This window comes from Crocodylus siamensis, chromosome 2 (genome assembly GCF_052110815.1).
Source record: "Crocodylus siamensis isolate JL-2025a chromosome 2, ASM5211081v1, whole genome shotgun sequence".
NCBI classification, from domain to species: Eukaryota; Metazoa; Chordata; order Crocodylia; family Crocodylidae; genus Crocodylus; species Crocodylus siamensis.
Window position 1 is genome coordinate 175,915,445 of NC_143396.1, and position 11,954 is coordinate 175,927,398.

At 45.4% G+C, this 11,954-nt stretch overlaps 1 protein-coding gene across 3 annotated transcripts in view; it reads left to right on the plus strand.

Annotated features, from left to right (window-relative positions):
- The window catches only part of PHRF1 (PHD and ring finger domains 1), a 46,506-nt gene extending 43,044 nt beyond the window's left edge, over positions 1–3,462 (plus strand). For all 3 annotated transcript variants that reach the window (XM_090032386.1, XM_090032387.1, XM_090032388.1), the window contains one exon: positions 2,483–3,462. In XM_090032386.1, coding sequence (XP_089888512.1) covers positions 2,483–2,617 — 135 coding nt within the window. In that variant the 3' untranslated portion in view covers positions 2,618–3,462. The remainder of the gene's footprint in view (positions 1–2,482) is intronic.
- Positions 3,463–11,954: the final 8,492 nt, after the last annotated feature.

Here is an 11,954-nt window from a genome sequence, read left to right on the forward strand (position 1 = left end):
CAAGGGCTTGAAATTTGGCTGGCCATGGCCTTTGCTGTCCATATGAAAATCCACCCAACTGAGCCAAGGAACAAGCCTTGGAAAATTGTAGTCCATATGCAGAGTAGAAAAATACTGATTTCAGCAGGAATCCTACATCTCTATTTTCATTGACAAACTCTTTTTCCCCTCCTACCTCTCCAAACCTTCCTGCCACTTGTATATAATGGAGGGAGACTGCCTGATTTGAATGCAGATAGTTAAAAACAAAGGAGGCTGAGAGGAACTGCTTTGTCAAGCAGACTGTAATTGGGGGTCAACAATGACTCCAAGATCCCTTTCTGCCACTGTGTTGGTGAGAAGGGTGTTCCCTAACCTATAGTTGTGTTGCTAGTTCCTTCTCCCTAGATGCAGCACCTTGTATTTGTCTGTGTTGAATACCATCCTATTCTCATCTGCCCACCTCTGTAACCTGTCTAGATCTAGCTGGATTCTTTCCCTCCCCCCCAGTACGCCCACCTTGCCCCACATCTTGGTGTTATCAGTGAAATTGGACAGCGTGCTTTCCACACCCATATCCAGATCTCTTATAAAGATGTTGAACAGTACACGCCCCCAAGACCTAGCCCTGGGGGACTCCACTGCCCCCATCCCTCCAGGTCGAAAACGACCCATTCACCACCACTCTCTGGGTGCAGCCTTCTAGCCAATTTGCCACCCATCTGACTGTGTAGGCATCAATGCTGCTGTCACCTAGTCTTTTTTTAAGAGAATGTGTAGGAAAGTGTGAAAGGTCTTCTTAAAGTCCAGGAAGATGACATCCACCTCGACACCCTCGTCCAGGGACTTTGTGACATGATCATAAAAGGAAACCAGGTTAGTCAGGCAGGATCTGCCCTCAGTGAACCCATGTTGGTTGCCCCTGAGCATTACCTCCCCTGCTGGGCCCGTGCAGATGTGTTCCTTGATAATTTTCTCAAAGGTTTTCCCAAGTACTGAGGTGAGACTAACTGACCTATAATTGCCAGGGTCCTCCTTCCTCCTTTTCTTGTAAATGTGGACCACATTGGTCCTTTTCCAATCCTCTGGTACCTGGCCAGAGCCCCAAGAGCGCTCATAAAGCTGTGTCAGGGGCCCCGCTATGACCCCTGCCAATTTCCTCAGCACCCTTGGGTGAAGAGCATCTGGATCTTCTGATTTAAACACGTCCAGCCCCTCCAACAATTCCCTAACTAGGTCATCCCTGACTCTAGGCATAGTGGTGTGTCCCCGGGTCTGTCCTTAATCCTAGTGGGGGAAACGTCCAGGTCCCTGTTCAGGAATTTGGAGGCAAAGAATTTGTTAAACAGGTCAGCTTTTTCGTTAGCTGCAATCACCAGATTGCCAAGCCTGTCCTGTAGGGGCCCCACATTCCCCGGTGCCTTATTCTTACTTCTTCTTACTTGGTTAGACCCAACATAAATGAAACCTTTTCCATTCATGTGTCACTAAATTGTCTGTCTTGTTTTCTTCACCAGCGTGAAGGGCCTGGATTCTGATTAGCAGAGGTGCTGAGCTTATACAGTAGCAGTTGATGTGAATTGTGCTCTGAACATGTGAAGTGTTACATTATCCTAAATATTCTAGGGATTTTAAAACAGGCCCTTAATTTGTCAGGTTGGTTACCCGAAGTGGATAGATACTGTTGACCTTCTTGCTGTGCCTAAAATTCCATATCTGTAAAATGGGTCTGGTATCAGACCTGTGATCTGTGTACCTGTGATACAAAGATAGATTGCTTCAAAATGTGAATCAAATGCTGTGAGTGAGTGCTATAAAGAAAGCTTGTGAGGAAACGAATGTTGTCTTCAAAGCAGGTTTTGAATAGCTTGTAGGAAAGAAGGCTTGCGGTCATATCTGTAATTCTGTAGAGAGAATGTTGGACTTTGGCTGAGTTAGTATGGGACTAGGCCAGGTGCATCTAGCAAGCTTTGTTCTAGTAGTAGACAAAGGGATGTCTCCGAGACAAGGATAGCTAGGGTGTATTAATAGATGTCCTGTCAAGAAAAGCTCAGCAGGTTTGTTTGGGTCATAGTATCATGGTGCTTAGGGTCGGAAGGGACCTAAGCAGATTATCAGGTCCGACCCCCTGCCCCAGGCAAGAATGGGTGCCAGGGTCATATCACCCCAGCCAAATATCTGTCCAGCTGTGTGTTGTGGTTGTTACTAGTGAATTCGAATAGAGGGTCAACTTGGAGCACCGCAGTGCTGTACACTGGCCAGAGCAGCATAAGATCTGCCATTCTTACCCATCTTTTTTGCTTCTGATCAGCACATCCTGGCAGAGGGTCAGACTTGATGATCTGCTCAGGTCCCTTCCAACCCTACCAACTATGAAACTATTACAGTATCTGGTATACCCTCAGGGGAAGTCCTTTAGGTAGATTCGAAGTGCACATAGTTTGACCATTTGTCTTTGTTCCTAACCTGAAATGACTGACCTACTGTGTTTTTACCCTTACAGATTTGTCATAGCAAAAGTGGAGAAATCAATCCCATGAAGGTGGCCAATCTGGTAAAGGCATATGTTGAGAAATACAAACATATGAGGAAACACAAAAAGACTGACATTGAAGAGACGCGTGAAATGGAGAAATGAAAAAAAAAGACCCAGCCTGAAGGAAGGTGGGATTATTTTGGCCATGGACATTAATTATTCCAGGGAAAATAGGTCTGCAGTTGCATCTCATTGAAAACAAAGTGCAAAGGAGCAGGATGTAATTGGACTTATCTGCTGAATCATCATTGTTTCCATATGGGAATAGAACTTTTTCTTGGATTAACAACAGGTGCAGAGCTAAGTGACAGTCTTCAGAAGCCCCCTGACCAGCAGAATAGTTCCAGTGGAAACTCAGAAGATGTTGTTAAACTTCAGGGGGGGAGGGGGGTTGATATTCTAGAGCTTTCAGGGTTATTTTGATCACATTTTTGGTCTGCGCACCTGTCTTGCTAACAGTTTGAAACTGGACGCCATTTTTTATATGCAGTATATAGAGAGAGATATACTGTTTCCATTGCGTTTATTTATCAAACTATGGATTGTCTTTAGCAATTTCTCAGATTGATTTAATACTTGAAACGTGGTATTTTTAGTCTGCTCGATGGCGAGTGAAAGTTTGACTCACTCTGTCGTACAGGAGTTGCAAAAGTGAGCTAACCTTTATAAATTGACTTTAGAAAACACTGCTCAAGATGTGGCGTTTATTTACATTTTGTTGAAGTATCTTGTTAATGAGGAGTTTAATTTGGGAGGCTGGGAGATTATGTTGCACTTCTGTAAATAATGAGCTGATAGTTGTTTTTTTTGTGTTCAACTAAGCTGCCTTTCAAAGAAAACAAAGAGCAAAGATTGCAACTTTTCAGTAACCAGCTTGAGGAATGAGACGGAACGCTGTACAAAGCAGAAATGTGACAGAATTTATAAAGTTATTTTGAATGGTTTTAGTCCTGCAGGAAGTGTGTCTTTTATTTTGTCCCGTGCTTGCATCTCATTCTTTTAGCAGTTATTCTGCATACATATCCACTTGTAGGACTTACATAAAACGGTGTATGTGTTCAGAAGAGGGTTCTAGAGTTTAGAGGAAAGAATTTTTTCCCCCCAATCAGTGCATTGGCTATCATTATGTAGGCTCTCATTTTAAAGAAACCAGTCCTCATCTCGGGTGAGGTAAAACTGGAGCATGTGTGTCATAAATACCTTTCATTGTGGATTTCTTTGTAGTAGTACTGATTCCTTACAGATATTTCTGAATGAGACGCACTTATTTTTTTCCAGATCAGATTGTCAAAATTCATGCCTGACATGTGCACCAGTCTGGATAGTCTTTGTTGAGTTTGGTGTTGCTGAATTCACCACCAACATTGTCATTATATTTGTGGGCGAGAAGACCTTGTGTATGGCAACTGAGGAGGAAAGGATTAGTATAGAGATTAGGACAGGACTTTTTCTCCAGCGAGAATTAGAATCTAGTATGAAGACGAATGCCTGCCTCGCCTCTTGCATTGTATCTGGGTGTGCTGTGCGTATCTGGGTGTGCTGTGCCTGTTGATAGTCAATTCATTTGCACATCTACTGGGAACAAGGACTTTGTATTCTATGGATTAACCTCATTTTTAGAAAAGAAAGAAAAACCTGCTTGAACGCTATGTGTGCTGAGCAGTTTAACTAAAGTTCCACAAGTGATGTGATTGAAAACCCCTCTACATGTACAGGTAAAGGTATGATTGTGCGATTTTGCATTAGAACCAATTGCCCATTATTGCCGGTATAGGGGGAGTCCCACCCTGCTATATATGCAAATTAAAGTTCAATAGCAACCATCTATCAAGTTAGTACACATTTTCAAGGTCTAACATGTATAGCTGTTTGGAGCTTTTTATTGTGTCATAGCAACTTTGCATGTGTAACTGGTCTTAAGGTAATTGTGCAGTTAACCAGTTAATTGTGTGATACATGTAATGTGTAGAGGGGGCCTTGGTTTCTCTGTTGAAACACTTGGAAGACACTGTCTCTAAACTATTATGTTCAATATGACAGATAGGAGGCAACAAATTCTTTCCAACACTTTTACTTGGGCTTTCTTTCAATATACTGTAGCTTGGACCGTTTCTAAGTTGCTATTACTGTGCATACTTAAATGTTTTTGAACCACTCAAATCTTTGTTCAAGTGTAAACAATATGTGTGGGTAATCGCTGGGCATATATACTGCACTCACCAGTGTTAATGAAAGGAATCGAAAGGAACAGGTGTGCATATTCACTGGAAGCCGGTTTTGGCTGGCTCGCTGCAGTAGTGAACAAATAATATTTTTTCTTCAAATGCAGCTGAAGAATCTTGCCACACAACTTATGTTAGTTTTAATAAAAGTCTGTGGCCAGACTTCGCCCATGAAAATCCCATCAGTAGAACTGTAGGCTTCATGTTCCCAGCTCTTGTCTCCCTTGATTTTGCTTTATCTCTATGTGCAAAAAACCCAAGGCACGTGGAGTAGTGGGCATTTTAGTTAGATAAGGCAGACACGCACAAGAGATTGTTGGACACATTATTCCCTTTACTAAACCAAATAAAGGCTTCAAAGCCTTTATTTGGTTCAGTAGTTAAAAGCCATATAAAATAAAAGTATGCACTGGATGTCCAAGTAAGATCTGAACTCAAGTTGTAAATTCGGTCTCCAAGTTGTGCTGGTATAAATTTTGCATATCTACTTTTGGCACTTTGACCAATAAAGCATTGTTACTAGTTTTGATTGTGGGATGAAGTATAACTAGCACTGTCAGATTTCTTTAAAAATATGTTTCATAGTTTGTGGGGTTGGAAGGGACCTGAGTAGATCATCAAGTCTGAACCCCTGCCATGGCAGGAAAGAGTACTGGGGTCAAACGACCCCAGCAAGGTGTACATCTAACCTCCTCTTAAAGACCCCCAGGGTAGGAGCCAGCACCACTGCGCTTGGAAGTTGGTTCCAGATCCTAGCCGCCCTGACCATGAAGTAGCGCCTCCTGATATCTAGCCTAAATCTACCCTCTGCCAGCTTGTGACCATTATTCCTGGTCACTCCTGGTAGTGCTGGGTGGAACAGGGACTGCCCCAATGCCTGCTGATCCCCCCTGACTAGTTCATGACAGGCCACTAGATCCCCCTCAGCCTTCTCTTGTGGAGGCTGAACAGGTTCAGGTCCCGTAGCCTCTCCTCATAGGGCCTGCCCTGTTCTCCCCTGATCATGCGAGTGGCCCTCCTCTGGACCCTCTCCATGTTGTCCACATCCCTCCTGAAGTGCGGCGCCCAGAACTGGACACAGTACTCCAGCTGCGGCCTGACCAGTGCTGCATAGAGGGGGAGGATCACCTCCTTGGACTTGCTTGAGATGCATCTGTGGATGCATGCCAAAGTGCAGTTGGCCTTCCTGACTGCATCCCCACACTGCCGGCCCACATTCATCTTGGCATCAATGATGACTCCAAGATCCTTTTCTGCCTCTGCACTGACGAGAAGGGAGTTCCCCAGCCTGTAGGTATGGTGCTGGTTCTTCCTCCCCAGGTGCATCACCTTGCACTTGTTGGTGTTGAATCCCATCCTCTTCTCATCCGCCCACCCTTGTAACTTGTCCAGGTTCGATTGCAGCCTATTCCTCCCTTCTAACGTGCCCACTTCCACCCGCATCTTAACTGTCATCTGTGAATTTGAACAGGGTGCTTTTTACCCCCTTGTCCAAGTCACTGATGAAGATGTTGAACAGTGCGGGCCCCAGGACCGAGCCCTGCAGAACCCCACTGCCCACATCCCTCCAGGTCGAAAATGACCCATCCACCACCACTCTCTGGTGAGCTCAGGCTTTCATGAACTTGTTCACTTCATCAGATGCATTAAGACAATGTCCACTCAAGAACAAATGGGTGTAAACTGGACATACAAATTCAGGCTGGAAATTAGAAATACCCTCCTTAACCATCAGGAGGGTAGATGGGCCAGAGCAGAGCGCTTACAGCATGGACATGTCAGCTTCCAATGAATCTGTGAATTCTATTAAATACCCTGCCACAAGGACACAAAGGAAGGAAGGGGAGTCTGAAACAGCATTCCTATGGGAGTAGTGGGCCAAAATACCTAACTGGTTCTGTGAGGGAGCTTGACTAGTATGTGAAAAGCATTATAGAATATTATTCTCTCACTGATATATACTTTTTGCATCAAGGTCTTGAACTTGTTAGGGTTTGTTCAGAAGTAAATATAGCGCTACTTATTTAAGAAAGTGCATTGCAAGATGTATTAAAATTACAAATGCCATGATGATTGTTAGGTTTCAAATTCACTACCCCTGCATGGAATAAATAGTAACATGGTAGAGATATTAGGTGGTTGGTAAAAGTGGAAGAGTGTGCATTTGCTCTGCTTTCAGTCAGAAGATCAAGAAAACACAGGCGGAAGGCAGAGCAGGTATCTTAAGAGACTAACTGGTTCGGGGGGCATGAATTTACTTTAGCATCTGATATCATTAACATCTTGACAATGTCAGGTGCTAACATCTCCTGAAGTGGCACCCTGCCTTGCTTCCGGCCTTGCTTCAGACTGACGTGGCTAACTCCCTGTCTCTACTTATGAAGACAACCCAGAATGGCAGTCTACCTCTTGATCCACAGGACTTTTGTGTTGTTGAACTATATTTGTGTTTGTTCTTTTTTCAGATACTTTGAATCCAGATGAAATGTGTCCCTTTACTCAGCTGAATAGTTTGCAAGTTGGGTAATTTGGCTAAATACAAATGACCAATCTGGTCCTGTGGTTCAGAATTGCATTGTTCAGCTCATTACTTCCTCTGCAAAAACTATTCATTTAAAACATTGTCTAACCCCACCCTCCCGCCCCACTTTCTGAATGAGGTATGAAATGATGATCTAGGAGGGTGACACTCTAGCAACAAAGGGCTACAACCATCCTTTCCTTCAGATGGAACCTAATAACCTTCTTCTAACATCCATCAAATGTATGGAGAAATTTTAGAAACCAGATGCCAAGCTGTTACTTTTGGGGTGCAGTTTTCCAGCTGTCACCTCTTCAGAGCTGGGTGGTTAATGGTGCTCTATGTTCCTTTCTGTTGCATTTTATGAAAGGCCATCCAACAAGTACACCAAATGGTTTCTTAATGATCCTTTCTCAAGTGCTTGCAACAGTGATATGAAGTGTCCATTGCAAATGGGAGGGCCTGGAATTTTCACTAACATGAGGACATGCCTCTTTTGAGAGATGCCAACATAATCTGTTCTGTAGGTGGTTTTTAATATAAAATAGGGTCATGGCTGGCTACTGGCTAGACTAGACTCAGGGTAGATCTGTGGGGGGCTGCACTGGTACTTTTGGGATAGGTGGATTAATGCATGGACAAGCTGGGTACAAGTCGAGGGGCCCCTACCAATTTGGGGCCCCAGGATCCTCATCAGCAAGGAAGTGAAAGCGGGGTTATAAACTGGGTGCATGTGCACCGGCAGGGAGTGCCATGCAGCGCCTTCCCTCTGCAGGCGGCTGGCAGCACTGGGGGGCTATAGCCCCACAAAATTCACCTTAGCCATCGGTCCCAGTGCTGCCATCCGCCTGCAGAGGTGTGGCGCAGTGCTCCTGGCCTGAGTTGGCCCGGCCCCGTGCATGTGCATGGCTGCACGGACACAGCCGGGCAGCAGCTCCCTGTTGGTCAGTGCAGTGGGGCTGGCAGGGAGCACGACAGAGCTGTGGGTGACTCGTTGAGTGGGGAGGAGGCTGCCTCAGAGTGATAGAGCCTGGAAGAGTTCGGGGGGGGGGGGGGAGTATGTGGCTGTGTGTGTTTTTGTGTGTGTGTGCACGTGCACATATCTCTGTGGGTGTGTGTCTGCTTGTCTTGTGTGTGTGCACGTCAGTGTGCATCTGCATCTGGCTGCATGTTTGCATCTCTATGCATATATTTTTGCGTGCGTGTGCGCATGCATGTGTGCACACGTGTATGTGTATCTGTTTATTGCAAGGAGAGTTTGTGTTTGTGTCTGTGTCCATGTGCAGAGAATTAATGAGGGTAGAGTGTGTGCCCATCTGTGTGCATGTGTACATTTGGCCATAGCAGGGGAGGAGAGGTAGGGAGCAGGGAGAAGAGGGGGGCATGTGCCCCCTCCACCCCCAGCCCAGCAGGGTCCACCCACCCTCCCCTGCCAACACCAGGAGAGGAAGGAGCCCCTTCCCCACCTGCAGTCCAGCTCCCATGAGGGGAGGGGGCCTCCAATTTTGTTTGTCCAGGGCCCCAGTACACTGTAATCTGCCTCTGGCTCTTGCACCTCACTTTCATTCCAGCTTCACCCGAAGTTTAGAACCAACTGCCTAGCAGTGGCAGCAGCATTTCTGTTCAGGCAGCAGTAAGAGTCAATTGAATTCTCCTGACTTTATTAAAAGCTACTTGGTTCCTTCTGAAGTCTTCATTTCACAATTGTTAATGACCCCCTCTTCTTTTTTAATGGTCTTGATGTTCCCCTAATCAAGCTAGCCTTTTTCTGCTATTCTGCTGTTTGTTAGCTGCTCCTGGTAATGTAGCTCCCTTGTCACAACCCTGTTTTTTTTAACTCATTCCAATATTATATTGGTTTTTGCTTCAATTTTTAAACTAAATAATATAGCCCTAGCATGCTAGCATATGATATTTGTAAAGCTTCTTTCTACTTGGAGAAAAATGTGTGTTGTTGTATGGGATGATGCACCACACCATCTGCACCCCCTTTTCAAAATCCTAGATCTGCCCCTGGCTAGATTACAAGCGTTTGAAGCTCCCTGGATTCAGTTTCCTAAATTGTGGGTTTGTGGGGTAGGAATGAGTTGAGAAACTTCCAGAATCAAATTAACCAAGTAAACTTATGCCAGGAATTTTTTTCCAATAGAAAAAGGATTAGATTTAATATGCAACAGATCTTTTTAAAGAGCAGTAAAACACGTAAGCATAATTATGAAATATTACTATGCAGAAGCTGGATTTCTGAGAACACTTTTTAAGTATATTGGTAGTACTAATTTGTAGAGATAATTGAATGATTTGGTTGATGTACAAACAAGCTGCAGACAAAAGTAGGGAGCATAACAGACTTTATGAGCAAGCTATTGGAATTTGGGTGAAGTTTTCAAAAGTGCTTGCATCCTGTTGCCCTGAGCTCCTGTTTGTGTCTGGCACTTTTGAAAGCAGGAAATGGATTCCCAAGTGACTTCCACAATGTTTATTTGAACAATTGAATAGTCATTCATTATAATAGCTATCCATCATGTATTAACCCTTGGCAACAAATGTATATGCACACTGTTTAGAAATGTAGTCTGTATTTAGAAAAGCACCTTCAGTTGGCAAGTGCCTTACTAGGTGATGAGCTGTGAAAAGTACCAATCAAACATCCAATAGAGCTGGTAGGTCTCTTGTTCCTGTGTTTCTGTCCCTGCTTATGAAGTGGCTGCTGACCAGGGGGCACTCCTGAACATGTTATGGGAATGTGCTACAATAAGCAAATGGCCCCGTTGCTTTAAAAGGCTGCCTCCTGATTTGGGGGAGAGGGGGCCTCCTTTAAGAAAACCTTGTGTGTATGCTAACAGTCACTGAATTTGAGTATAACTCTGGGATGGACATGTTTAACTGGTACCTGTATGTGCTGAGCATGTGTCTTGCACTGAGTAGGACAGAGAAAGCATCTCTGACCTGGAAGTAGCAGCACGGTCTTAGGCCTAGAGCAGCAGCTGGCAACATTTCAGTAACAGCAGGCTAAATTAACACAGCTCAGTGCTCCATGGACAGCCAGTAGATGGTGGATTCTTGCACAAATGTGCTTAGAGGGCAAGATAACTTCTCTGCGGGCCGGGCTATAGGTTGCCAATGCTTTCAGCAGGCATGCCACAAATTGGCCCCATACCCTCCCTAAGTGCCATTCTAATCCACTTCCCCTGCCTGATCTGCTGCTCTGCTTTCTGCTGCCAGTCCTGTGCTCCCTAACTCCTCTGCTGCTCTGCTTTCTGTTTTATCTGCCACTGGGCTGCCTGGCCTTCCCCAGTCTGCCATGTGCTATACACAGAGGCTGCCTATGCCAGTTGTTGCAGGTTGGCCCTGTAGGCCAGATGAGTGGCATAGGGCTGGTCTGCAAGCTGGATTGGACACTGTGAGCCCAGTGCTGCCACTTCCTGCCCCAACACTGAGATTGGCCCCTAAAGCCCAGCGCCACCATCACTTGGTCCTCCGCACTGGAATTGGGTGCCTGGTCCAGTGTGCAGGGCCCAGGGCTCCCTGTGGGTCTGGAAATCTGGAAGCAGGGCAGCCATGCCATCCGTACTGAGGGAAACGTGGTGCACAATAATTGTGTGTTTAGGCTTGGCAGAACTCGTTGTTTTAATAATTTAGATGGCTAGAATCAATGCTTATGTTTAAGCCTTTGTTTTGACTTTTATTGAGTTAAATGTTCAGGATTGGGCAGAATTAGGGGCGTGGGTGGGGCAGACAGTTTAGTAATGACAGTAAGCTATTAAACACTTTTTATGGAAAAAAAACCCATCAAAATATAAAAAGTAAATATTCATAAATCAATACTTCACACCTACTTTAAACCGTTCTCTTCGTTCAGCAGGAGAGAGCCTGGTGGGCAGAGACCAGAAGAGGGCAGCAGCAGTCCCAGAGCTCTGGGAACATGGGGAGAGGCTGTGGCTGCTCTCAGCCCCCATCGCTTAGCCAGTCCTGTCCAGGCAGGACCCTGCTGGCACTGGGCTGGAGCCTCCAATGCCCCCTGCTCCTTCCCCTCCTCACCACCTTTGGGTAGGGGTTTAAGTAGCTTATTTCCCTCCAGCTTGCTTTCCCCCCACCTGTGAAGAGCAGCTAATTGCTTACTTTATGCATCATTAGGCTGGGAATGAGTAGCTAATTGCCCTACTGACCAATATTTAGGCCACCCATTGTTTTCCCCTTTAGTCCCTCCATCTCTCTTTCTCCAGTGTCCTGTGACAGTCCCCTTTCTGTAAATTCAGTTTATTTCCAGTGGAAATATTTTCCAATTGTGTGAGTGTGTGGTGAAATCAATGTTTATCAGTTTTTTTTAAAAAATGGAATCCTGTCAGGCCTGGTATGTCCCGACCATCAACATGCATCACATTGTCTACAGCCCCAGAGGATGGGATTGGAGACGAGCAAAGCCATTCCACAGTCGACTAGCGCGCTGCTTTTCTAGTCTATGGGCACTCTCTGTGCAGCCGTCCTCCAGGAAAGGTTGTGAGAAGTAGATCTCGAAACGGCTTTAGCAGCGGCACCAACTCATCGGAGGTTGCTGGAAGCAAGTAGCTGCAGTCCTAAGAGAATCTCTTCTCCCAGGAAACGTGCGGTAACAAATGCCCAGGTCCTCCTTTGTGTTGTGCAAGGCTGCTGCACGTTTTGAAATCGGAAGGAGGGGGAGGGTTGATGGAGCTGC